Genomic DNA, 25,901 nt, shown 5'->3' with positions numbered 1-25,901 from the left:
CAAAAGTGTAGTGTCCCTTTTTGAATTTCTCAAGGCTTTGTATTTTACCCCTGAATATCTAGGATATTGTGGCTTATGATGTAGTTAAGGATGCAATATTTACATTGGCGCATGTGAAAGTAAATAGGTGTTAAAAATGAGTTTTTATCATCAATAATACAAGGTCATGGATTGGTTTCCATCATGCAGAGTTAGTACATCCATGGCGTTGTGGCTATGTGTTGAATGATTGTTTCTCATCGCAAGTGGCTGCCTTAGAGCTATTTTCCCTAGATATCGACTTAATAGTGAAACCCTAATAAGTGGATGCCTTGCATTTCGTATTTGAATTTTGTTGTCGTCCTTTCACCTACCAATAATAGCACCCAACCCAGCAGGTTGTACTTGAATTAACAAACAATCAAGTAGATTATAGTACTATGTCTTGATTTGAGTAAAACTGATAGATTTGCTGTGATTAAAAATTGCCAACGAGATTTCACTTTGTAAGGGAATAAAATATTGTCAAACTTTATTTATAAGTGGCAATTTATGAATGGCTGTTTAGCTCTATAAATCTTCATATAACTAATCATAAAGGTTTTGCTAAGGATGTTGTATTCTATTTTTTCAACACAAAATCAATATTTTAATGGCTTATACATTATTGAGTTTATAATAAAAGGTTTGCTAATAGTTAAAAATATGTTCTTATATAGTTAGTTGTTGATAGACTAATCGCGGCAGTTTGGTGATCTTTCAATTTTAGTGTGACGTCCACGATGCCTCCGAAAAAAAAACGAAAAGTTGATGGTAAGCAATGACTATTGTAGACTTGGTAGAGGAGATGCCTTGAGCTGCAATAACTATTTTGAGTTGGTTAAATTGATTTTTTGGTTCCAATTTGTTCTTGGTTGCTTGCAAAACACTAGCTTTTCTCTAATATTTCTCCATATGTATTAGATGCAACAAGAGAGGAGCTTTTTCAAGTTATGACTATGTAAAGGCTGTATGAGCTACTACTGTTGGGTTAGTTGTGAAAGTAGAGTTGATACCTCTACAGCATAAAAATAATCCATCATAATAATGATTACTTTATCGGGATTTTACGTTATCCAAAACATATAATATATGTAAACACCTTAATCCATTCCAAGTTTTCCCAAACTCACCCCTTGAACCCTTTAAGAACTTAAACTCAAATTCCTAATTTAATGGCTGTACAGTAACTTTGGTATTAATAGTTTGTATCAACAACTTTTCAGTTTTTTTCTTATCACTAACACTTGGTTTAGTGCCCATGATTACAGTATCTTTAAGTTACGGGGAGCACACATCTTCACTGAAAACTTAAATCAATTATTTTCACCTTTTTTCCACAGCAAGGTCCAAACTGCAAAAAAGAAAAAAATTGTGTATTGATAGAATAAGTAAAATAATATAATATACACCCCGGGTACCCTATAGATTGTTTACAAAATTGCTTTAAAAATGGTATTTTCAAAGCAAACCATAGTACTCCCCTTATTCAAATCGAGTCTGAGAACTTGCGCTGACTTGACACTTTTCATTAAATTTACGTTACATTTCTTACAATAGACGATGCAAAACTTTACATTAGTTCTGTATGTTCAGTAGAGTTTATGTAACAGGTTTTTTAGAGGTGTCTACTGCATTGTCATTAATACTGCATCTGTTTCATACAATCAATGTCGAGGGCAACTCTTGCTGTTTCCTTACAAAAGATTTCTTGACATTTGAGATAAAATTTGCACCACTGCCCCATCTTTTGCTCTTATTTTCCTAGTAGATTCTACAGCTACTTGATTAATCAAATGTGGTTGTTTGTTCTAATCAAAACACAAAAAACTATTTATTTAAAAAGTTATTTATCGCCCGTAAAAGTGCATCGTCCTACTGTCTTTACTTTAGATGCCAAGGCAGCTGTAACAGACAAAGCATCCGTTTCCTCTACATCTGTCAGGGATAAGAAAGCTGCTGGAAAAGCAGCTGCTGACCTCAAAACTAATGGCGAAAAATCGACAGCCAAGGAAGCTAAAGAGAGTGAGTTAGTTATCTTTACCAAGATTTTTTTTGCAATCGGGAATCTTATTTAGCGTCTAGCGTTACTATTTCTTAACAGTTGACATCCGACCTTTGTTCTAGAAATTGTGGAAAAAACAATCTTGAAAAAAGGTAAAGTTCCTGTGGATCCTGAATGCCCATTCAAGGAGTCTATGCATGTCTATTGCTCTGATGGAGACATATGGGATTGTATGCTCAACCAGGTAAGTTTTAATGTAGGCACAGAAGGTTTACATGTTTTGTCTGATTGATGTTTGTAATAGTTGTCACTCGCTACTACTTGTTAATTTATTACTGTTAGTTTAGGTTTAGCGCAGAGAGTAGCTGGTGAGCTCCTAAGGATTTCGACGGCCACAGTATTCCCTAGCAAGTATTTAGCTATCTCTCAAAAATTGATGTGTTGTAATCACGTTTCACCATAGGTCAGGTTTTGTCTACATTGGTTTGAGGGAAACTTTATCAAAGAACTATCTTAAAGCAAATAATTTACATAATTTTTTTATTATATGTTTCAATACATCAGAGTCTTTGCTTTCGAATGAACCTATACTCAATACAAAAAAAATAATAGAACTATGAAAGACAGGGTGTCAAAAGTAGGTCCTGCTATAAAAAAAACACTTGGTCGCGGTTCCCACAATGTGATGTCATAATTATCATTTAGCCTTAAGTTGTGGATCCCTTTCGCTGCCATTAAGGCTGCGCTTTTCTGTGACAATCGGTGCTGTGCGCTTTTCTGTGACAATCGGTGCTGTTAAATACAGAGAGCGCCAATAATAAATTAGGGTTCTAGATAATCAACAATGCCCGAGGATCGTGCTGACGCCCGACCATTACAACCACGTGTTCTGGGTTAATTAGTTATGCTTCAATAAATATTTTGTCGTTGATAAAGGTAAGGAAATCACATCGATTAAGTTGTGATCTGCAGTTGCGTGGCCCTAGGGCTATATGTCAATTGCACTTTCGGGATATCACGCTATGCTTGAACTTAATTAGTCTTAGTCCATGCCCCTCAACATCACAATGAAAAGAGACTAGTGCATGATAACATCGGGAAAACATAGTATGATGCTTGTAATCTAATCTGAGTTATTTATCATAGAAATAATCTGTACATAGAGAGCTAATGACATTGATTATTTTGTCAACCTCATTGGTTCTCTGGAGTTGTCCTACCTTCGCCTGCCACTAGCATCATTATTGCAGCTGACAAATATAAGCAGTAAGCAATAAAATAAGCGGTAAGAGCACACATCACCGAATATGAAAATTGTGACGTCACAATTTTCGAGTCTATAACATTGAACATTTCTGCGGTAGAGCTCTGGGGAAATCCTATAAACACCAACCAACGTTCGTTTCGCCATGTCAAACAATGGCTCTTTCGAAAGCCAAGATTCTGATGTATTGAAGTATATGATGAAAAAAATTTGTTATTGATGTGCTTTAAAATAGACCATGACAGGATAGACTATGGTAGCTCTCAAATAGGGCTGTAGTAGGTAAGTAACCATTTTGAGGTGGGCTATGACAGAATAGACTTTGATAGCTCTCAAGTAGGACTGTAGTAGGTAATGAACCATGTTGAAGTAGACTATGACAGCATAGACTATGATAGCACTCAAGTAGTACTGTAGTAGGTAAGGAACCATCTTGAGGTAGGCTATGACAGTATAGACTACCATACAGGATGAATTTATTCGCGGAGTTATATTTCGTGAAAATTTAAATTTCATGCATATTCGCGGATTAATTTATTTGCGACTGAAAATGGTCACTCTCTAGGAAGAGTTAACTCTATTGCGGATAACAATAGAGTTAACCATACACATGCGCACATTGCGTGTTTCGGTTCCTATTTGGCTTACAGCTATGAGTCGATCGTGCTAAGCTATAAATCTTTTGCTGCGTTCAGAAGTTTTCACGAATATTCATCGATTTTGAGGCCTTTGTTGAACCAACCATTTGTGGTAAGTAATGAGTTTTTTCAAAACCGTTTACTAAATTAGTTGAATTTTACTTTGGTTCTTCAGTAAAACGCAATATTTATTTTTTCCATATCTACCGCTTCGTTATTTGTTTTAGTGTGAGAGAGAGAGAGATCTTTCATCATACACGGAACCAAAATGACTGCAAGGGTGGTAGATGTCATTCTTAGAAGATCACCGATCATTCAGGGAGATCTTGAAAATGAGGTAGAAGTCACTGCAGTGCTAATGAGGAGAATATATATGTTTTTAAAAAAGGAACAAAAACGCCTTCACAAGCACAAATCTTTAGCCAACCGGCAGAACTTTACAATAGTAAGCCACGAGAAGAGTTCTGATGATAACTTCTCCACCAGTCATGTATTAGCGAGATAATTGCCTTTAAAGATGTAGTTGCGTCAAAAAATTCAATTTAATGAAATTAAGACCCATTAAAGGCTAAAACATCAGCTACAATTTGATGCCATTTTTGTCTTTGTAGACCGACCCTGTCCAGAGATATATGCGTTTGAATGAGGCCCTCTTTTAAAAAGCTCACGTTCCAGCGGGTGCCTTTTTCGTGACGTCACAAGCAAAGTATCTGAAACGAAACCACGAGCAATAAATATGAGGTCGCTTCGTTAGCCAATCATGCGCGCGAAATTTTTATATAGGCCGTCATAAATGTTATCACTCGTAAAACGTGTTGTCTGTGATCTCGAAGATTCTCGTAATTAGATAATTCATTCTCATAGTTACTGATTCAACGCGTTTCAACAATTACTAAGTTATACATAGTTTTAAAATGGCTTCAAGTTCGAGCGACCGCTACTCAAAGTTATCTGAGCAACTTTTAGTAAAAGATTGGAGTAGACAGCCTATGGTCAAAGCTGACAGGCGTGAAGACAGAATGGAAGTAAATTAACTTAGAGTCTTCTATACCTAAGTAAATGTAATATTTTTTTAGTCATAAATACATATATCAATTAATAAAATGGTAATTCTTTGCTATCTCCAATCATCGTTTCATAGCTTATCTGCCGTTTTACCTAGCTATACATTTTTTTTCGAATTTTCTTTGGTAAATTAGAGTCATGATTACAAATTATTTTCACTCGTAGGAAGTGGGTAAAATCGATTGATCATTGCAAATCTTTAATCTCCAAAACCAAAGCTTCGAATCGTTGGCTTGGCGTACTTGTGCCTTTATTAAATGTTTATTCGTTTTTTTAAAATTACACTCGCAATCTCCAATTCAACTTGCAATCCAACTCAAAATTTGGAAGCTGTCAATATATATGCTTTAGAATGACATATCTATGAATGACATATTTTTTGCATTTGTTTTACTGATTACAGAATGTTTATGTCGTCCCACCAGCCGAAGAAGCTTTGTCAGTGTGGAAACTGCCATAAAGGGGAAAGAGAAACTTGAATGCGTGCTGCATAAGCCATGATGTTTTGTTTGAGTTTGTTGCAGTAGATGAATTTGTCTTATTGTATCAGCTAATACTATGTGAGTGGCCACGTCTTGATGAATATTTTTAATAAAAGCTTTATGCCGAGATTAAAATATTTTTGCTTGTAAAATTTATATAATAAAATAATATTGTTGAAGATAATGCAAAACATGATTTGCAGAATATTGTAGTGAATTTGATATGGTATATGGATGTCCGCAAAACTGGAGAATGTGAGTTCAAATCCAGTTTGCAGCAGACTTCTCATCCTTAAAACTCTATCCCTGTCTATATTCTTTTCAAAGACGTGGCTTGCTTATTTCACTTAGGTAGTATTTGGTAAGAATACTACTAGTAAGAAACTAGTACGTAGACGGTGTAGGCAATGATGTACAGCTCCGCCCCGAGGATAGGCGACATAATGTGGGCGGGGCTTATGGGAGGCTGTATATCGTTAGTATGAGTAGCTGCTGAACTGTGCTGATACAAAGACCGCGTTCTACATAAGTGACTTGACAGATTTACAGTAGACCGGTAGAATTGGTAGTCGGTACCCAAATGTTTACACAACATTTGGAGAAAGTGAATAGAACAAATTTTCAATTTTCGTTATTTGAGGCCTTTGAAACATTCATAATAATGCATCTGTAGCAGGATTTAAAATTTTATTCTAGCCAACATGAGCAAATACAAAATAAGATATATGCCAATAGAGCCGCGTAAGACTAGACTTTTATCGCAACTACCCGATGTGAATACGAGAGATAGAGACAGGTTGCCTAACGCGCGACATCATTCTGGGCAAGTCTGGGCACGTTTTGGTGGCCTGAGCGTTTTTACGGCGATCAGATTTTTTCGGTTTTAATCTTCAAATATCTTGGCAATGCTATCGCGTAACACAACAAACAACATATCAACTGATAGAGAAAAAAAATGCTTTCTTTTAAGATCAACTTAAATTTGACGCAACCACATCTTTAACATCTACCCAAGACAGTGACAGAGCTGCTATTACCAAAATAACTAATCATAGATCACCATTACACGCTAGTATTCACTTATCAAGAGTACCAGTTTAATTTTATTGCTAGACAACCGCCATATGGACTAAACTGTTTATATTTACTCCATTCATCGTTTGTAAAATTTTATTTGTATTTGAAATATTTTATTTGTACGCTCAAGTTTGTAATTAATTATAATATATCTATACATGAAATAAATTATATAATTTAATCATGTTTGCTGCAGCGACATCAAGGAGTTGTTGTCGATAAAGGTGTCTAGGTTGATTGGTTGCTTCTCTGCCAATATTTCTGCCTTGATGAATATTACTACTTGTCTCAAGTTTTCATAATCGGACGAGGTTGTTTCATTCTCAATCTGCAGTAAACAAAACCTAAAATATATTAATAAGTGCAACAACGTGCTGTGGTGCAGAAGTTCAAAAACAATAGCTGAAGTATTTGATGAAAGCGATCAGTTTTTAAACAAAATAATTAACTAATGCAGTTAAATATGGAAAAACTTATCTTCACCGCAAATCAAATACATACCATAATGTCCAGATCGGAATCATGATCATCCTCAACTTCGGTATTAGAGATTGATGGAGTTGATTTCAATGTAAAACGACTAGGAGATTTTTTTGCGATGACGAAGCCATGCCGAATAACTTGTGAAAACCTTGAATAGTTTGTAAAGTTTGATGCGATGGCAATAAAACTCGAAGCCCGGCGATGATTTTAAAGAAGTTTTAGAACTCGGCTACGTTTAGTACTTCTGCCTCGCGGCTATTTTTGCGATGACGCCATTTTGCATATCTTGTGACAACCTTGAATAATTTTGTAAAGAAATGTGATGTATTGGCAATGGTGTTAGCTCAAAGCCCAGGCAATGATTTTAAAAATGCTTTGGAACTCAACTACAGTAAGTATTTATATTAAAAATTAGCCTAGCGGCTAGTTTTTAATTTGATGCAGTAGTTATTCTCCCTTGTGATTTAAGATAGAACTAATTATTTCACGGAATTTAATAATTCGCGGAATTGGCTGTTCGCGAAATTGCGAATTTTTATAACCAACGAATATTTTCATCCTGTACGGTATGTTAGTTCTCAACTAAGACTGTAGTAGGTAAGGAACCATCTTGAATTAATCTGTGACAGCATAGACTCTGGTAGCTCTCAAGTAGGACTGTAGTAGGTAAGGAACCATCTTGAAGTAGGCTATGACAGCATAGACTATGGTAGCTCTAAAGTGGGACGGTAACAGAATTAATTCACAGTAGCTGTAATTAAGCTGTATTGTCAGCTTTCACACTAGGAATCTACTCAACAATGCACTTATTATTTACATAGTATGAATACAAGTGATTTCTGATATGATGCCATGATCATACAATCATTATCTCGAGAGAAGCCATGATATGAATTTGTTTGAAACTCCGATAATTCAAAGTTTGGCCATAAATATGCAGCTAGTACTTTGCAGGTCAACATGTATTCCTTAACAGGAGCGCAGGATGTAGGTGTTGACATGTTTTAGCAGCATGCAGGGGTGCTTGTATTGTTTGGCAGTAGCATGCAGGTGAGCCTGTATTGTTTGTCAGTAGTATGCAGGTGTGTCTGTATTGTTTTGCAGTAGCATGCAGGTGTATCTATATTGTTTGGCAGAAGCATGCAAGTGTGCATGTTTTGTTTGTAGACGTACATGCAGAATAACAATAACAAGTACTACATAATTCAATTGCTTGAGTCTGACTTATTGGATAAGTACGTTGTCTGGACAAGGTGGGGTCGTGTGGGCAAGGCTGGTCAGACCGCTGACTACCCAACTGGATCAAGATTGGAAGAAGCAAAGTGGTTCTTCTGTACCAAGTATGTAATATTTCCTTTCAGGATAGATTTGCGGCAGCTATTTTTATATGATGATCATATCAAGGGAGAATTTGAAATTCTAAAGTACTACATTGTTGGTAAGGGGTGGCTTATAACTATCTTTAACGTCAAGGAAGAGAATTACTCTCATTCTTCTCTTTCAAGTCAATCATACTTCAATAAAATAACTAATTATTATAACTTTATTCACCTCCTATAGTTATACAGCCGCTCATCTCTTTTACGTTTCCTCTTAAAATTATTTATATTTGTGTCTCTATTTGGGAGTTATTTTCTTTTGCGTTTTGACAAATATACTCAGTCAACTGATCTATCAGGCTTGCATGTTTATTCTTTTTTTGGTTCCTTGTAAATGTTTGTCTACACAATTTGCTAATAAAAACTTGACAATGAAAGTTTTTATTTTCTTTCAATGCCGCCTGTCATTCGAGGTGACCGTAAACATTCTAGCGGTCATTTCAGCTGGACCTAAAAGAAAACATGTCTTTTGATTTTAATTGAACTCATAACTATATCCCCTTTATATTATACAGTAGATAGGAACCCTAAAACATTTGCTATAGCTGATCATATGAGCAACCGTGGTTCAAAGGTTAGTACGCTGGCATGTAATCATTAGGTCGGTGGTTCAAATCACAGAAGGACTGTTGGTGGTGTTAGGAAGGGCATACAGCTACAATTGCTCCTGTCCTCAGTCTGGTCATCAGCGACCAAACTGGCCCTCTACTTTTCCTCCAGTGTGGTTGAGGAGGATGCAGGATTATAAACAAAACCTGATAAAGGTTGGAGGAGCTCCTGTGTGAGCCAAAGGTCTGCTAGTAAGAGACTCTCTCAATAAAAACACTCAACAGAAAGCAATGACAAACCACTGTTAAAACCTGCTAAGACCAGTCATAGTTAAAGGAAGGGTGGAGATCCATGATCGCTTACATTCTCATAGTGCATGTTATTTAGAGAGAGAGATAATTGATTACTTGAGCCATGCTTCCTATTATATTACACAGTAGAAGGAAAGAAGAGGGTCTGAAACCTTTTTTTAGTTCCTTCAGATGTTGAAGCAGATGAATTGAAAAAGTAACCATTTTAACTAGAGCTGCACAACGATTATAGAAATTAATGCAATTAATAAGTGATCTGAACCAGTTAATCTTAGAATTAATCTAGCAAAAACCTGCATATTCGAAAACAAATAATACAGCTACATATAAATTAATTATATTTGAAACAATTATTGTTAACAGGAGTACATGTTATGTACAATGTACATAAGTTACAATGTATTAATTATTGAGAGTATGAAAATAGCCAATGGAAGTCTATAATTAAGCCAGCCAAAAGTTGAGGCAGCACAGTTTATTCACATTATTCAAATGAAGAGATGCCCTCTGCCTACATACAATATTGCCAGCTTTAAAGGATAGCTGCTCACAGGGAACAGTAGTGGCGGTAGTCAGCAGTAGTAGTTATTGTCTACAGCTGGTGATGAATTCTGAGATGTATGATGATAATTTTTTAAATGGCATCTTTCTTAATGATGATGTGCTGTGGTGGTAGGCAAATTCTTTCTGGCATATATTGCACTTCACTTTCTGGTTTATGCTTCCAACGTCTGTAAATGCGCTACCTAGTATGGAGGACATTTTTCTGCTTTCATGTTCCAATAAAGTGTCAATCTTATATTACTATTATTCTAAAGCTAAATATGATTGTGATTTTTTTGAAAAATTAAAGTGCAATAATTTACCTAAAATAGTGTTTAAATATAAACAAAAAATAAGCTGTAAGATATTAAATAATACTGAAATCGCTTCTTTTGCTATTGCCCAGAAACATGTTCAAACAACTATCAAGATGGCCGCTTGCAACTAGATCGGCTCGGCACTTTTTTGTTGTATAAACAAGTTTTACTTATTGACTCACTTATTGTTTTCATAGTTGAGTACAAAATAATTGTGGTTGTATTTAATTAGTAAAAAAAGTGTTGCTTATCATAAACCACCTCAGGTGCATTTTATTTGAAGGCAAATTGGCTCAACTCAGTTAATCCTGTATTTGTATTGATTGTGAGAATCGTTTAATTTACGCTATCATTGCGCAGCTCTATTTTAACACAATTCTGATGCTCTTACTTTGAATGGCTCTTTTTAGGTTCAAAGATAAAACCGAGAATAATTGGCATACCAGAAAAAAGTTCACCAAAGTTTCTGGAAAATATTCCCTGCTTGAAATGGACTATGATGCTACAGTATGTTTTCTTTTGTGTAACTTGAGCTATGTTGTTGCCTCTCTTGAGTTCTCATACCAAATATTAGTATATACACATGCATATTTATCCATACAGACTGCAGGTGCGGATACTAATGCTATAGACAGTGCTAAGGCGGAACCTTCTGATGCTCCTGATTGCAAACTGGACCAGCGTGTGCAAGTATGTTTGCAGGTTTATGTTGAATTATCTGGTATAGTTTGTTCTGAGAATGTATGCTTAATAAACTTGATCTTCATTCTCAACATACAATTCATATTTCCTTCAAAAAACTTATTGTAGTTTTATTTAACAAGCTTAGACAAAAAATGCACAAAGTTTTGAGGCTAGCATGTAGGAGCAGACAACTTACAGTGTAAAACTGTCATGTGTATACAGTAGTTATGATAAGAACTAGCTGGTTTATTAGGTAAATTCTTATATAAGAAACTGAAGAATATTTAGCTCGTGTTTCTCCTGTTAATCCGATTACAGTCATTCTGCTCCTTTGCAGGACCTAATAACTCTAATAGCTGACGTAGATGCCATGGAGGCAGTGGTTGTTGAAATGCAATACGATGCTAAGAAGGCTCCTCTTGGTGAGTAACCAACTTTTCTGTTGTGCCACTACTCATTGCACTGTATAATACAGCACAGTCTCACAGCAATCTGCCTCGCTGTTGGCAGGCAAGCTTACAAAAGCTCAAATCAAGCAAGGTTACAGCGCTCTTAAGGACATAGAGACACTTATCAAGGCTGGCAAGTTTGGCTCTGAACTTACTGAAGCCTGCAACGCTTTTTACACACGAATTCCTCATGACTTTGGGTGAGTCTCTTTCCAGCACTGTTTATAGCAATCCCTTACTTTTTGCAGTCAATTAGCCAGTGCGCTGATCTCCATGATCCATGAGTGAGAATATGTGAATATAGAAAATACGCGAAATAGAAACTAACAAACTCCAATCTAATAACGAAATTTTCTCATTAATCATAAACACGTTCCTCTTTTTCTTGTTTGTTAAACGATTTTGTGTGTTGAGTCAGTTCAAGAGGCATGATGAAGAGTGTTACATGCTTCACACTTCTCACTGGGCCAGAGTATGACAGAGATTTATATTTATTGTACGTAATATTCATGAAGTTTGAAGCCGTGAAAGGTAGTGAGTAGTGAGGAATTACTGTACATACTGAATGTACTCATGTATAAATTCGGTTTTATTTATAAGTCGAACAAGAAGTTTTTAAGACAAAAATGAACCCGTTGTTCCAGAATCTGGAATAATGATATCTAATCTGAATCGATGTTTGCTGGCCGGAACAAAAACATAACTTTCAAAATACCAAGTATTTTACTCAATGCGATAAATAGAGTTCTATGGTTTGCTTTAAACGGGGTTGGGATTGACTTCCTTGCAGTATTATTTGTGCAAAAAAACACGCTAAAACACAAGTTAAGCTTTGCCTCTTCATAATCATCTGTTTGTTACTCCATGGCTAGTACACAAACAAAAGTGAATATTTGTAGAGAAAGGTCTAGTCAGAATTTTCAGTCGTAAGATTTCACTTACTGTTTTCCAAATATATTACCTGTTAAATTTATACCCGCCAGTGGCAGTACATCACATAAATGGCGGCTGTTTTGTTACGATTGAAACTGCTATCGTAAGCTTGTTTACTGGTAATATCTAGCGTATGTTCACTGATATTTAATACTGGTAATTATCTGAAGTAACTTCAACATTTATATGATGAAGTACCATTATTACGAGTGTTTGCTAATGCCTGGTTTCCATGTACGCCGCAAAGTACCGGCGACAGTACCGCAGGCTATTGCGGTGAAATAAGAACCTACCTACCTGCCGAGGACCACCGGTAGTTGCCGGCGGTCAATGCAAGAGTTTAGCGATGTTCAAATTTCGCAGAGTCGCAGGCAAAATCCTTCCCAACATGCGCTGTACATGTGAGGGTCAGTCCTTTCGAGACGTCATTGTGAAGAGTCGCAGCATGGCCAATGACAAAATCCAGTTGATTGTGTTGGTTCAGAATTACCCTGTTTTATATGACAGATAAGGTGCGTGTAATATATTATAATGGTATTTTGATTAATTCATTGTAGTGGTAGTAAGTCAAGAAGAATTAGTATGTATTTATGAAAAAGTACTAAAATTGGTGATATAGGGTTCAGCAACACTATATAACTCGGTGATATGTACTTGGGATATAAAACTTGGTAATGTGTACAATTTATAATAAAGTTCACTCATTTTTACAAATTAATCTCATGAGTATACATTGGTTAGTTTTATTACAATAGTTTATCTTATTTTAACCATTCCAATTATTTGTGCACAACATATTCAATAATAGCACAATAATACTGTTATGTATTATTAATAAAAAACTACTTGCATACATTACTATATATAACTACATTCTAAGTTACATATATGCATTCTATGGTGTATGTATGTAGAAGTACTTGTTGAATATATGTGTCTAGTATGGGACATTTTTGCAACTTAAATTTGTTATTGCAGACAAGTTCTCGAGAAACCAAATATGAAGGCGAATGCCTGGCGAGACATTGCAGACTAGTTGGCTTTGAGCTCACAGGAGTGCGAAGCAAAGTTTAGAAACTTCAGGACAGGATTCTCTAAATATTTGAAAGATAAAATAGGTAATTGAATGTTGTGGACTAGCATTCTTTAACTTGAAGCATTTCAAATATTGATTTTAAAGCGAAATATTAACTGGCTGAATTTTGAATCTCTTCAGGTGCTTCTGGATGTGGAGCAGCGAACATGGGGCCACTAAAGTCTGAGTTGGCGAGGCTCCTCACCACGCACATCAAATGCCCAGAGCCTAATCAAATTCAGCTGCAGAGGTAAAGGCAGTTGCACAGTCATTGCCAACAGAGTCTGATGACTCCTTCACACTTGACCCTGAACTGGCAGACTCTGCGCCGGCAGAGACACGCCCTTGTCCAGCACCGTCTTCATCTATCATATTCTCACCAACTCAAGCCCGTAAAAGAACATGGCAAAAAACTATGGATAGTCATATAAACTATTTAACCGGTCATATTGTGTTAGTTATTCACAGCTGCCAAACGTCATAGAATACTTTGTTGGTTTTTCCCAGCAGTCAAATATTAATCAGATAAATAATTTATTTGTCAGATTAATCGGGCCATACTTGCCGCAATAAAAGAGCAACAGCAAAACGACAGGGATGAGGGCTGCTTTTATGCATGCCACCAGCTCTGAAGCTGCGGAAATTAAAAGGGCAACTAAATCCAAATATCATCTGGACATATTGACACTTGTTGCTGATGCAGAATTAAAGGCTGAACAGCATTAACCACACCCAGAACTGGCACAGCAATCATTTGTCTCTCCACTTCATATGTTATTTTAACCACAACCATATATATATCATCCTAACCATATCTTAACCATAACATAGTTTTTAATCAACAACTTTGCATTACTATATTTTAGTATCATAATAAATTGGAAATTATAATTGCGTTACTACATGTATATTTTGGTATCATAATAACTAAAATTAAAATGTAAAATAGTTTGCTTAGTCAAGCTTTCTCTCACAACTATTTATGTATTCCACTTGCCAACAGAAAGAATGTATTTGCGCAGTATACATGTATATTAGTACATGTGATCACTGTGCACACATTACAATGAACAACATGCAGAGAGACTGCCATCTATATCTGCCTTCCCTTACTCATAATATAGACGAACTCATGCGTTAGGCTCTACCCCTTTTATAATCTCGGCTCCATCGGTTCTCTATTTAGCCAGTTCGTTAGATCGAGCAGACTGACCTACTGCCGAGTCTCCTCTTGCGACAAAAAACTCGGCCCAGATATGACGTCGGTTCTGGAATCAGCCAGGCAGTCGGCCTTGGTCTCTGCACTCTGCCACCACAATACCAGCTTGATATTAAACTAAACTACAAGACATGATTAAGTGAAAACATTAAACGTGTATACTACTTTCGTGACAACAAACCATGAACACATTCATCGAGCTCCATTGTTCTTGTTACATAATGAAGGTGCACTCTTGAGTTTCTAGTCAGATGGGTGGTTGAGAGGCTAATTCTCAGAAACCAGACAATGTTTTGAAACTACATATTTCTGGCGTATGGTAGAAGGCACGGAGCGTATGCTCATGAAGTATGTACGGAATTGGTCATTGATGTGGGAACAGCTAAGCTCTTGAGGCGGTTGCTTAAACTCCCAGATCTCCGGTAGGAGACCCGAGTTAGTGCAAAAATTATGACCCATATGGGTTAACCGGGGTGAGGAAACAATTTTATATATATACATATATGTATGAATATAAATAATATTTATATTTATATATATTATATATATATGAATATATACTATATATATGAATATATACTATATACATATGAATATATATATATACTATAGTACATGTATATATACATGTATATAGCATATATATTCAGAAAATACGTTCAACAGATATATTGAACATGCTGTGCGGCCTTCATGTGGGCACAAGTTTCAGACCAAACAATATATTTGAAGTTCTGAAGCCATACAACTGGGCTATAATCACAAAAATTGATAATGTGATTTTTAATTGCAGGAATAACTAACGATTGATGATATACCGCTGCATATGCTAGTAGAATAAGTAATAGCAGTAGAAGGTTATTCTAAACCCTTATACTCGAGTATACTGCTATTTAGCATGTCAGGAAATGGTTAATGCCACAGGTGCAGCTTTTACTGCTAAAATGGCGCAAAGATTAAACATGTTTCTTTCAGTTCATTTAAAGAAATTCTTTGAGTTGAACATGAAACTGACAGTCATTTGAGGACTCTATGACAATGGATGTTCTATCTGTGTTGAGACCAGCAGAAGACCAGTAGAAGTAGTTACGCTAAATGTCTAATGAGTTGTCACAAAATTAACACACGAGATCAAAGGCATGGTCCTACGCTAAAGATTTACAACCGCAAAGAGAAAATTCAACGTACAGCATATAAATGTATTGGAAATGCTCAATTAAATGTATACAATATTTATCGTAAATATACTACGCTATAAGCAACTAGCAAGCTTCTAACAAATTGCTGGCTAAACCAAAATTTAGTACATCATATTTGACCAAAAGACAATTACCTTTGCATGTAACTGTGAAAAGTTGCACTAATATGAACACTGTTTTTAAATTCAACAGTTTTAAACCTTTTTGGTATTTTGAAATATGTTTTTGAAAAACTTGGAGTCAGGGAAGAACTGTTTTTGTCTAATGAAAGAGTATTTTGCCCAGGCCACTCATCCTGTCAACTCTGTAACAAAAAGCTACCTAAACTAACTTATGTCCTAAGTATTTCTTTAATCCATGATGTGTGTAATGTAACCATGATATTATTTTTTCAGGATGAAACCTCCGGAGAGAATTGTCTCCCTTGACACTCTCAAAGCAAAGATAGATTTGCTAGAGGTATGTCAATGAACTTAACGAGCCATGCAATGTACGTAACATCGCTAGTAACTGAGTCATGTCATGTACCATCACTAGTAACTCAGTCATGTACCATCCCTAGTAACTGGGTCATGTTATGTGCCATCACTAGCGACTGAGACATGTACCATCACTAGTAACTCAGTCATGTACCATCACTAGTAACTGAGTCATATAATGTACCATCACTAGTAACTGAGTCATGTAATGTACCATCACTAGTAACTCAGTCATGTAATGTACCATCAGTAGTAACTCAGTCATATACCACAATTAGTAACCGAGTCATGCAATGAACCATCACTAGTAACTGAGTCATGTAATGTACCATCACTAGTAACTGAGTCATGTACCATCCTTAGTAACTGAGTCATATACCATAACTACTAACTCAGTCATGTAATGTACCATCACTAGTAAATCAGTCATGTAATCTTCCATCACTAGTAACTCAGTCATGTACCACAATTAGTAACCGAGTCATGCAATGTACCATCACTAGTAACTGAGTCATGTAATGTACCATCACTAGTAACTGAGTCATGTACCATCACTAGTAACTGAGTCATATACCATCACTGGTAACTGAGTCGTGTACAATCCCTAGTAACTGAGTCATATAATGTACCATAACTACTAACTCAGTCAGGTAATGTACCATCACTAATAACTCACTCATGTAATGTACCATCACTAGTAACTCAGTCACGTAATGTACCATCACTAGTAACTCAGTCATGTAATATACCATCACTAGTAACTGAGTTTGTGCTACCTTACTGTCTGCGCTCACCGAAGGTGAACAAGGAATCACAAATAAATGGATGTAACATTTGGAAGGTTTTCTTGGATAGACGTTTTGCTAAAAAATGGACAAGTGTTGTTTGCATGTATATATTCGGCTCATCTACCAAGTTGACTTAGTTAAGTGATTAAAAAGTTCACAAGTATGCAAGGGGTTGTTCTGTCCAGGCGCTTGGAGATATTGAGATTGCCGTGAACGTACTAAAGAAGGGAGACCAGAGCATTCATCCAATAGATAGAATGTACTTGTCACTTGAGTGTGACCTTGAACCAATGGATAAATCTTGTGATATATACAAGGTAATGCTACTTTTTACCTCAAAGGTATTTTATACTTCTTATATTGACATATACATACATTGGGCCGGTATGAATGTTTCTCTCTTTCACTAGTAAATTATTATTTTCAGCCTTTTACTTGTATTTCATCGTTAATTAGATTCTCAGTGCTGTTCAACCTACTGGTTATGCCATGTATTTGTGTATAAGCATCAGATTAGATGAGACTCGACAACACTGGTCAGTTGTTTTAACATCAATAGCCAATAGGTGCTGGCCAGTTGTCACCTTTAAGCCAATGGAAAACACTAATGTATTAAGGGCCCCTCTAGGCTAAAACCATTGACACAACTACAAGGCTCGATGTAGGGCAATTTTTTGACTAGCTTTTAAAGTTGCCCCGATTTTAATATCGGTATCGGTGCCGCAATGGGTGTTTAGTATCCGAATCGGTATCGGCCAGTCTTTTCTTTAAAAAATCGGAAACTTCAGATACTTTTTGCATATGAACTATTTAGCAGAAAACCGTATTTTAGTCAGCTACACTAAGAAAAAATCATCAGCTGTAAGTTCCTTACTTTTACCTAATGAATTCCGGGCCTGTCACACAATTTATTTTATGTCTTTAGCCTGATAAACATCCATACAGCTGAAGAATATTTTGGTTTTAGTCAGGACGTAATCACAAAGTGCGGTATTTTCCAATTACAGTCATATGATTTATTGCAGCCAATCACGTACAATAAAACAATGATGGGAAACAATAATGCGGTGTTATATTTTCATTAACTAGTATTACGAAAGTAATTTGAGCAGCGGTCGATGCATAAAGTTATCTATCTCTCTCTTGATCCTGACGATGTTCTGACATTTGTATCGCATAAAATAACCTCAGTAGCTTATCAGTGTATAGCATGTCCTCTATCATCTGTGGCAAATGAGTCCTTTTTCAGTACAACTGGCTACATCGATAGAGATAAAAGATAAAGATATCTCACTGAGATAATTGAATCACTAACAGTATTTAATAGACACATTGATTTGCTCTAAACTTGTACAGGCACAGTAGTTCGTTCAGCAATAGAAGATAAACTTCATTGTCACAAAGAAAGCTGTACCACTAACAGTAATTACCATTGTTAATAACAAACTACAAGAAACATGGACTGTTTTGTTACTAGATGCACGCTATGTCAATATGAGAATATATATACATGTATATCATTTTTCCATAAATACAAACAAATAAATGCATCAATATTTATATTTTCTTTGCATTATATTTATATTTGCATAATAAAATTGACAATTGTCTATGGAACACAAAATATCTGAATAGGATTATTTTTCAATAAGAATCGGTATATCAGATCGGCTGGTGAGGTTAGAATCGGGGCATCTCTACTAGTTTTACAGCCAATCAGCTACATGTATATGCATTCCATTTCCACTAGCCAATGAGTCAGTTGCATTCCATTTCCACTAGCCTATTAGCTGCTCCCATTCCTTTTCTACTAACCAATAAGCTGGTCATTCCTATCCTACTAGCCAATGAGCTGGTCACATTCCTTTTCTACTAGCCAATGAACTGGTTGCATTACATTTCTACTAGCCAATGAGCTAGTCACATTCCTTTTCTACTAGCCAATGAACTGGTCACATTACATTTCTACTAGCCAACGAGCTGGTGACATTCCTTTTCTACTAGCCAATGAGCTGGCTGCACTGCTCTATTCAACTGTTTAGTCGTGTAAACTGTATAAGGTCTGCTGAGTGAATCTTACATTCTACCTTTCACCTTGCTTATTCAATGCTTCGGTTAAGTTTCTGTGTTAACTTAAACAGTTTCAGCAAAGTTATCAATCATCATGACTCTTTATTATTCACATGTTTATATGATTTTGTTAGTTACTCCAGAGCTATTTGCTAAACACTCACGGTTCCACCCACAACCACTATTCCATAAAACTGTTGGACATATTCCATTGCTACAAAGATCAGCCATCGGGACCAGATGTTGGCAATAAGTTAGTTGTATTTCCAATATTTCTTAGTAGCCTCATTTCTATACAGAAACACTCTATGTTTTCTTCGTTTACTATAAGACCACTTTATGTTGACCATTTAATTTAGGCCTGCCATTTCCAGTTTCTGTGATTTCTTATGTTTACTCAACTCTATGTCTATGTATGACATGCATGATGTCTAATTCATGTCTATGTATTACGTGCATAGTGACCCATTCATATGGCTATGTGAGCTCATCATTTTCTGTCTAACCTGTACTGGCACATATTGTGTAGAATGCTGCTTTGGCATGGCTCCAGGCTTACCAACTGGGTTAGAATTCTGGCTAAAGGACTGAGAATTGCACCCCCGGAGGCGCCTGTTACAGGTTACGTAGTGAGTAAATTACAGTTTTGTGGAGGCCATGACAAAGATTTGTGTTACGCTAGTAACTGGGTATAAATGAAGTTGCCATATTATACAGGTGTGATTGTTTTAATTTACTAAAGGGTACGGTACATTATAAGGTGTAACCCTACCGGTAGCTCAGTGTTCAGCTATCTAAAGTTGTTGCAGTCTCCCAGAAGTAGAAGAGACCCATTTAAGCTTCGAATAGCCGTTAATATCTTATCTAGCAATGTCTCATTTGCTATCGATGTTAATATCCAATTTTACCTTCTAAATTTACTTATGTAACCTCATCTTGTCTGCTGTTTATCCGCTTTTGATAGCCACTTTACTTTTTTGCATTTCGTTTTGCTTCATAGTTTGGGAAGGGGGTCTATTTCGCTGATTGCTCCAGTAAAAGTGCCAATTATTGCTTTCCAACAAAAATGAAGAATGTTGGATTGCTCTTGCTTAATGAGGTCACGCTAGGTAAGTTATAGGTATGTTACTAGGTAAGTTATACCAGCTAGACTGTTTAGATGTACACTAGGTAAGTTATACCAGCTAGACTGTTTAGATGTACACTAGATAAGTTACACCGGCTAAACTGTTTAGATGTACAATAGGTAAGATATACCAGCTTGACTGTTTATATGTACACTAGGCGAGTTATACCAGCTAGACTATTTAGATGTACCTTAGGTAAGTTATACCAGCTAGACTATTTAGATGTACACTAGGTAAGTTATACCAGCTGGACTGTTTATATGTACACTAGGCGAGTTATACCAGCTAGACTATTTAGATGTACCTTAGGTAAGTTATACCAGCTAGACTGTTTAGATGTACACTAGGTAAGTTATACCAGCTGGACTGTTTAGATGTACACTAGGTAAGTTATACCAGCTAGACTGTTTAGATGTATGATAAGTAAGTTACAGTAGCTAGACTGTTTACACGTACACTGCGCAAGTTATACCAGCTATACTGTGTAGATGTATACTAGGTAAGTTATACCAGCTATACTGTTTAGATGTACACTAGGTAAGTTATACTAACTAGACTGTTTAGATGTATCCTAGGTAAGTTATACCAGCTAGACTGTTTAGATGTACACTAGGTAAGTTATACCAGCTAGACTTTTTAGATGTAAACTAGGTAAGTTATGCCAGCTAGACTGTTTAGATGTACACTAGGTAAGTTATACCAGCTAGACTGTTTAGATGTATGATAAGTAAGTTACAGTAGCTAGACTGTTTACACGTACACTGCGCAAGTTATACCAGCTATACTGTGTAGATGTATACTAGGTAAGTTATACCAGCTATACTGTTTAGATGTACACTAGGTAAGTTATACTAACTAGACTGTTTAGATGTATCCTAGGTAAGTTATACCAGCTAGACTGTTTAGATGTACACTAGGTAAGTTATACCAGCTAGACTTTTTAGATGTAAACTAGGTAAGTTATGCCAGCTAGACTGTTTAGATGTTTACATTCAGTCGAGTAGCCATTCATGCGATTCTGGTTAATCTTTCGATGATGCCAGAGATCTCGCATCACGACTACTAGGTCAGCATTGTGGAAGGGTTTATTGTTTTTGCATAGGTCAGCAAAATGAGCTAGTCTCATCAAACTACCATGCTAACAAGCTGCCTAAAGGAAAACACTCTGTAAAAGGTTGTGGGAAGATGGCTCCAAGCCAGGAGGGCAATACTGACCTGTAAGTTTCTCTCCTTCGGTGCCACCCTTAATATCCTGCTAAAATGTTACTTAAGGGTTGACTTGCAACAAAATTCACATTTCAGTTATTTAGTATCAAAAGATTCACCATGTATTACTTTGTTGTGTTGTAGGTGCAAAATATGTGGAAATGTGAGTGCAAGCTCTTAAAATCTCAAAAACGAAAAGTTGCCGTAGATTGGAATCTCTTTATTTCTCTGACATAGCCATGAAGTTTGGTTATTGTCTTGTAACATGATGTTCTCACGTGAATTGAAAGGCCAATAAAAAGCTCAACATAAACCTTATTGCAGCACTAGTTTATGACAAACACTTCGGGTTTTACCGAAGACCCCGTATCAAATATAAATGCTCGCTACTCTACAGTTTTGTTTTGGCCTGGTCAAATCGGCAAGTCGTAATCTGACCATGTGACCCAATATTTCGCAAATAACTTTTCCAGCACTTTTCGATTATCACAAGTGACCAACAGGCTCGTCATGATTATCAGACAATGATATGTACTCCTTCAAGCTAAGGCTTAAAAATTAAATGAATTTTTACGGCGAGTTATAAGATATCACTGCTAAAAGTGACAGCATTATGATGACAATAAAACAGAGCCGTAAGAACAATAGACATAGTTTCATTGAATGCGTGAAGTATATTTGTGAACATATGTCAACGAATAAGGTTGCAAGAAAGTGTAATCAGAAGCCATCTCTCACAACTACATCACATTTGAGCCGTTTTGGAAAGGGAATCCCAACTGTGGTGGTCTTGTGTGGCTGCGATTTTCTGTTCATTTTTGAGCTTTTAAGAGCTTGTAATCATTCCCCTTTCCACATATTTTGCACCTACAACACAATAGAGCAAGACATGGTAAATCTTTCCATATCAAATATCTGTAATGTGAAATTTTTGCAAGTCAACCTTTAATATATAAAGGAAACTTTCAACACCGATAGAACTTTCATATTATAACTAGAAATTTCCCTGTCATGCAGCCCACGACCAAAGTGATATTGGAAAAAAGAAAGGGTACTGATGGTTGAGAAATGCAATATTAGCCGTCAAATGGCACTGCATTGCAATAGAATAACTGCAATGGTAGCTGTAATGTACTGGGTGTTATTATGTACAACAAACAGCAATAATGAAAGGAAAAGATTATATGTTTATATATCTCCCCTGCAATAGGAGAAATGCAATATTAGAACTAAAATGCACTGATATTTTTAGAATAACCAATATCATTAATATAGTAATACAGTAATAATAGAAAACCAATGCACAATTTTGTTTACATTTCAAAACGTCATAGCTAACAATATCAAGAAGCTGTGATATTTATATAGATTTTAGAAAATCTATTTAACAAAGCTATTTAGAAAAAATAATAACAGTAACATATTGCCCAGCATCGGTCACGATATTTTTCGATCTTGTAAATTCGAATGCCCATTCTTATAATTAAATCTCATAAAATCGAATAATCATTCTTATAATTAAATATTGTAATAATCTCACAAGAATCGTTAGAAAAAATATGATGGTCATTTCCTTTACTTTTACTGCTTTGGACATCGGTTAGAATACCAAAGTACTCAAAGGTGTCCAAAATGTCAGTTACTTTGAAATCGGCAACAAAGAAACAATGACTTTTCAGTTCTTCTGCGTTAATTAAAGAAACCTTCGGCAATTGGACAAAACCGTTGACTGGTGAACTGTGCACAATTTTTGCGTGAAATGCTCACGACTTACTGGATCTATTCTCTGTCGTTTGGCGTTTCGTTTGCCGGTCCTAATTTTGATAAAAATTAAGGCTTGTCAAGTTTTATTAACGATTTCAGGTCGAATTAATCTGTCTATTTATGTATAATCCAATCAGATGGGAAAGGTTTAGGATATTGTCTACAAATAATAAAGACTTGGTAACTTATTTAAATAGGTTTATGTGTGTTTTGTATTGTTATTATACTTAAACGACTCCATTAAAAATGGTTGAATTTGTTAATGAGATTTCGGTACAAGGACTTGCGACGGCCGCTGATGAATCATTTTCATGAGTTGTGTGCACATATGCATTTATCATAAATCTCCAAAACAATTGCTTCGCTCGTGTTTGGTCGTAGGAAAATTCAAACTGTTTTAACCAATGTTTAATAGACACAACACCAGAGGACTCTGATAAAAAAATTACCAAATGCTTTAATATCTTCCATTGTCATTCAAAGGCTGGTAATATTGAAGCAGTTTGTCACTGTGATCATCAAGTAGTGATCATGTTCTTGTTGACTATAAATCTATTTGTCATGAGTTTAGATAGCTCTACATATCGGTATATAATAGCGTATGATATCTGAATTCCATAGGGATGGCGTGACTGTACCATGTGGAAGGCTTAAGGAGACAGGTATAGTCAACTCATCAGGTTATACGCTCCAGTACCATGAGTACATAGTCTATAACACCAACCAGATCAAGATGAAATATCTTCTCAAGGTCAAGTTCAACTTTCACCACTAACTTCTTCCATAGCAGTGCCAACTAGGCCCAATTGCTCTAGTTCTTCTTGTCAGTTTTTTTAAATATCTTGTATTATGATTTTTAGGCTTGGTTCTTTTATAGATTGGTGCTTTTTAACTTTTTAGATTATTTCTGTTGGCACTATTGCACAATGTTCTATTCTTTACTGCGTAAATGAGAATAACAGTTAGCAAGCTACTGCTGCCACTTGCACTTAGTTGACACTTTCTGTTAGTTGCTCACAGTAAATGCTATCAAAATTTCTTTCAAACAGAAAATCAAAACTTTGCTAGGTTTTCTTATTATGTAATTATTATATAAAATGTATTTATTTGGCTAAAACTTATGACACAGGATATATGCACGCAAGGAGAAAACCTACTCCCATTTTGTTCAGTTTGGACACACTCCTCCCCTTTCAGTTTTGTTATGATACGCCTAATAGCCTTTGATTTACCTGCAGCATTATTAGTATTTGATTGGACAGCCAGATAATAAATGCGTTCAACCGAAGTTACGACCGCATGTGAATTGATACGATGGAAATATTTCAACTGTTTTTGCCAATGTCATTTACAACTTTTATGTTACTGTTATTTGAATGCCCCTTTAATAGAAAGGTTGAAAAACACAGCGTCACCCTTTAATTGAACATCACCTCTATTATACCGCCACATTGACATTCATTGTTTGATCTTTACGAAACCGTAATAGAAAGTTATCAGTAGAAATCACCCCCAAAATGCTAGGCCTACTAATAATGACTCGGTTACATCAGTTGCAATTAGTTCTTTCGTTTTTGCTGTAGTGGTTGCCATGGTTTCAGGGGTTTCATGGTCTCTGAAGGCAATTGATCGACCTTAAACCATAACAGTCATGTACAACTTTTATCGTATTTACTAGGTAAATCAGACACGCTGATTCCGATTTAGTACTCAAAATAAAGATTAGCCCACTAACTTTCAAAGTAATGAAGGCTTTTTTACAGCGTTTTAATGTTGGTTTCGAAAACAGCACGATCGGCACAATTCATGACGTAACCTAGCTTTTTAAGAACAGAAGTTACATGGGGATGTTTAGACCGATTTAGAATAATAGAGATGGTTGTTTTAAAATCCATTAATATCTAAATTCAGCCTTAAAAATAATCTTAACCTTTTCTGAAAAGTAGATAAGCTATTTAACATTGCATATTTAAAAAGAGTGCGATAACATCGCTAGTTTGTGATAAACCACGCTTTTTGAGCTCATTTTTCTCCGCATTCAGCCTATTTAAACATCATGTAACAAGCTACGAGCAATTTTAAATAGTTTATATACCTTTCGGCAAAGACTGAGATTATTTTACAGGCTGGATTTGGATAATAATGAGTTTTAAGACACTCCTCTCTATTATTCTAAATCGGACTAAACATTCTTCTGCTTCTGAAAAAGCTAGGTTTTGTCACATATTTATGGGCGGAGCTTGTAATGCCGATTGCGTTGTTTTCGAAACGGATTTTGAAATGCCTCAAAAAAAGCTTGAATGACATTGAAAGTTAGTGGACCAATCTTTATTTTGAGTACAAAATCGGAATCAGCGTGGCTGATTTACCTAGACACTACTATTAAAGTTGTACATGACAGTTATGGTTTAAACCCTACTGACTTTGAATACGAGTGTAATTCTGATAATTTCGATGATCAATCTTCTTCCAACTAGAGTAAATCAAAACATGCAGGGAACCCTCAGTCATCATATTATATTGTATCAAATACATGTCTATTTAGACTTGATACAAGTGGCTGACTCAACAGCACCCAAAATAGTTATTAGTTTAACATAACCTTGATATCCAGTTTTCTTCAAAAATAATAACCCATTGGCTCTCCACCAATGTTTTGCTGAGCGTGTCTAGTCTGCAATGCCTGTTACCATATTGATTACACTGGGCAACCAAGTTTCAATGAATTTTCGCTCACCGAATTAAATTGGTTATTCTTTATCAGGTTTTTGTGCTAA

At 35.9% G+C, this 25,901-nt stretch overlaps 2 protein-coding genes across 2 annotated transcripts in view; both read left to right on the top strand.

The window, feature by feature from the left end:
- LOC137388269 (caspase-8-like) overlaps positions 1-25,901 on the top strand; it is a 378,166-nt gene that overhangs the window by 183,250 nt on the left and 169,015 nt on the right. The gene's annotated exons all lie outside the window — the stretch shown is intronic.
- On the top strand, positions 1,959-24,066 carry LOC137386931 (poly [ADP-ribose] polymerase 2-like). The gene is made up of 14 exons (XM_068073163.1): positions 1,959-2,043; positions 2,146-2,267; positions 8,200-8,372; positions 10,542-10,638; positions 10,735-10,821; positions 11,153-11,237; positions 11,326-11,464; positions 16,086-16,149; positions 17,143-17,274; positions 19,162-19,280; positions 19,557-19,656; positions 20,028-20,136; positions 21,257-21,371; positions 23,746-24,066. The coding sequence occupies exons 2-14, from the start codon at positions 2,217-2,219 to the stop codon at positions 23,897-23,899; spliced, it is 1,425 nt and encodes a 474-aa protein (XP_067929264.1). The 5' UTR covers positions 1,959-2,043; positions 2,146-2,216; the 3' UTR covers positions 23,900-24,066.

Source organism: Watersipora subatra, chromosome 2 (assembly GCF_963576615.1).
Source record: "Watersipora subatra chromosome 2, tzWatSuba1.1, whole genome shotgun sequence".
Lineage (NCBI taxonomy): Eukaryota > Metazoa > Bryozoa > Gymnolaemata > Cheilostomatida > Watersiporidae > Watersipora > Watersipora subatra.
This window is presented reverse-complemented; position numbering and strand designations above follow the sequence as displayed.

What these genes read in the sequence shown, in the direction of transcription:
- LOC137386931 (XM_068073163.1), top strand. Translation starts at nt 2,217, where the DNA reads ATGCATGTCTATTGCTCTGATGGAGACATATGGGATTGTATGCTCAAC. An exon ending in AAGTGGTTCTTCTGTACCAA is followed by an intron (nt 8,373 to 10,541) that starts GTATGTAATATT and finishes GGCTCTTTTTAG; the next exon opens with GTTCAAAGATAAAACCGAGA. An exon ending in CGAATTCCTCATGACTTTGG is followed by an intron (nt 11,465 to 16,085) that starts GTGAGTCTCTTT and finishes TTATTTTTTCAG; the next exon opens with GATGAAACCTCCGGAGAGAA.